Genomic DNA, 1,360 nt, shown 5'->3' with positions numbered 1-1,360 from the left:
CCCCCACCCTCCTCAACCACCGGCATCAAAGAGGGGCCTCCTGGAGTCCTGCTGCTGCTGCTGCTAAGTCACTTCAGTCGTGTCCGACTCTGTGCGACCCCATAGACGGCAGCCCACCAGGCTCCCCCATCCCTGGGATTCTCCAGGCAAGAACACTGGAGTGGGTTGCCATTTCCTTCTCCAATGCATGAAAGTGAAAGTGAAAGTGAAGTCGCTCAGTCGTGTCTGACTCTTCTCGACCCCATGGACTGCAGCCTACCAAGCTCCTCCATCCATGGGATTTTCCAGGCAAGAATACCTGAGTGGGGTGCCATTGCCTTCTCTGCCTGGAGTCCTAGGGTCCCCCATTAGGGCTGAGTGGAATGGGGAGAGGCTCAAGGGAACCCCACGTGCCCCCGCTGGGGCCCTTCAACGACCCCACCCAAACCCCACCCTCCCCAGCTCCCCTCTACCCCCATTCAAGCACAGTCATACACCTTGGAGCTTACATCCCTTTATTCCAACCGGTGCATCACTTTGGGTCTCCTCACAACAGCTCTGCAAGGTAAGGAGCACCCCCGTCTCTCAAGCACTCTCCGTCTGGCCAGGCAGATCAGACCCCAGGCGACGGGGAAGCCCCTCCTGCCCACCACCAACTGTCCCCACATGGAAGCAGGGCCTGACCAGGCAGTGGAACCAGAGTCGGGCGGAGGCAGGGGGCAGCAGAGCAGGCGGGGGGTGGGGGGACCTCAATTCTGGGTGAGGATGCGCACGAATTCCTCATAGTTCACCCGGCCGTCTTGGTCCACGTCCGCCTCCCGGATCATGGCGTCCAGCTCGTCCTGAGACACCTTCTCCCCCAGCTGGGACGTGGCCTGCCTGAGCTCGTCCACGCTGATGTAGCCATCGTCGTCCTGGTCGAAGGCACGGAAGATTTCCCTCAGGCCCTCCGTGTCTGAGGTCTGAAGCCCTGCGGCCATGGCCTCCAGGAACTCCTGGAAGCTGATGCTGCCGTTCTTGTCCGTGTCCAGCTGGGAGATGAGCTTATTCAGCTCAGCCTCTGACAGCTTCAGGCCCACCTCCTGCATCACGGTGCCCAGCTCCTGCACACTGATGGTGCCATCCTTGTTCTTGTCGAACCTGTCGAAGGCCTCCTTGAACTCCGCCACCTGCTCTTCGGACAGCTTTTCTGCCATGTCGCTCGCACCTGCTATGGAGCTTGCCAGCTCACTGCCAACCCACCGGAGGGGCTCACGTCAGAGCTGGGACCAGCTCGGGACCAAAGCTGTGTGTGTCTGAGAACACAGCTCAGGCGGCAGCCTTGCCACTGCTGGGAACTCCCTCCTTTTCTGTGCATCCCAGCAAAGGGAGGAGGACACTC

The 1,360-nt window shown here is 60.7% G+C and overlaps 1 protein-coding gene across 1 annotated transcript; it reads right to left on the bottom strand.

The window, feature by feature from the left end:
- Positions 1-488: 488 nt before the first annotated feature.
- On the bottom strand, positions 489-1,360 carry LOC109568081 (calmodulin-like). Its single transcript, XM_019973309.2, has one exon. It carries the CDS (start codon positions 1,173-1,175, stop codon positions 729-731), a length of 447 nt encoding a protein of 148 aa, XP_019828868.2. The 5' UTR covers positions 1,176-1,360; the 3' UTR covers positions 489-728.

This window comes from Bos indicus, chromosome 13, assembly GCF_029378745.1.
Source record: "Bos indicus isolate NIAB-ARS_2022 breed Sahiwal x Tharparkar chromosome 13, NIAB-ARS_B.indTharparkar_mat_pri_1.0, whole genome shotgun sequence".
Lineage (NCBI taxonomy): Eukaryota > Metazoa > Chordata > Mammalia > Artiodactyla > Bovidae > Bos > Bos indicus.
The sequence above is the reverse complement of the archived record's forward strand: the minus strand, read 5'-3'. Positions and strand labels throughout refer to the sequence as shown.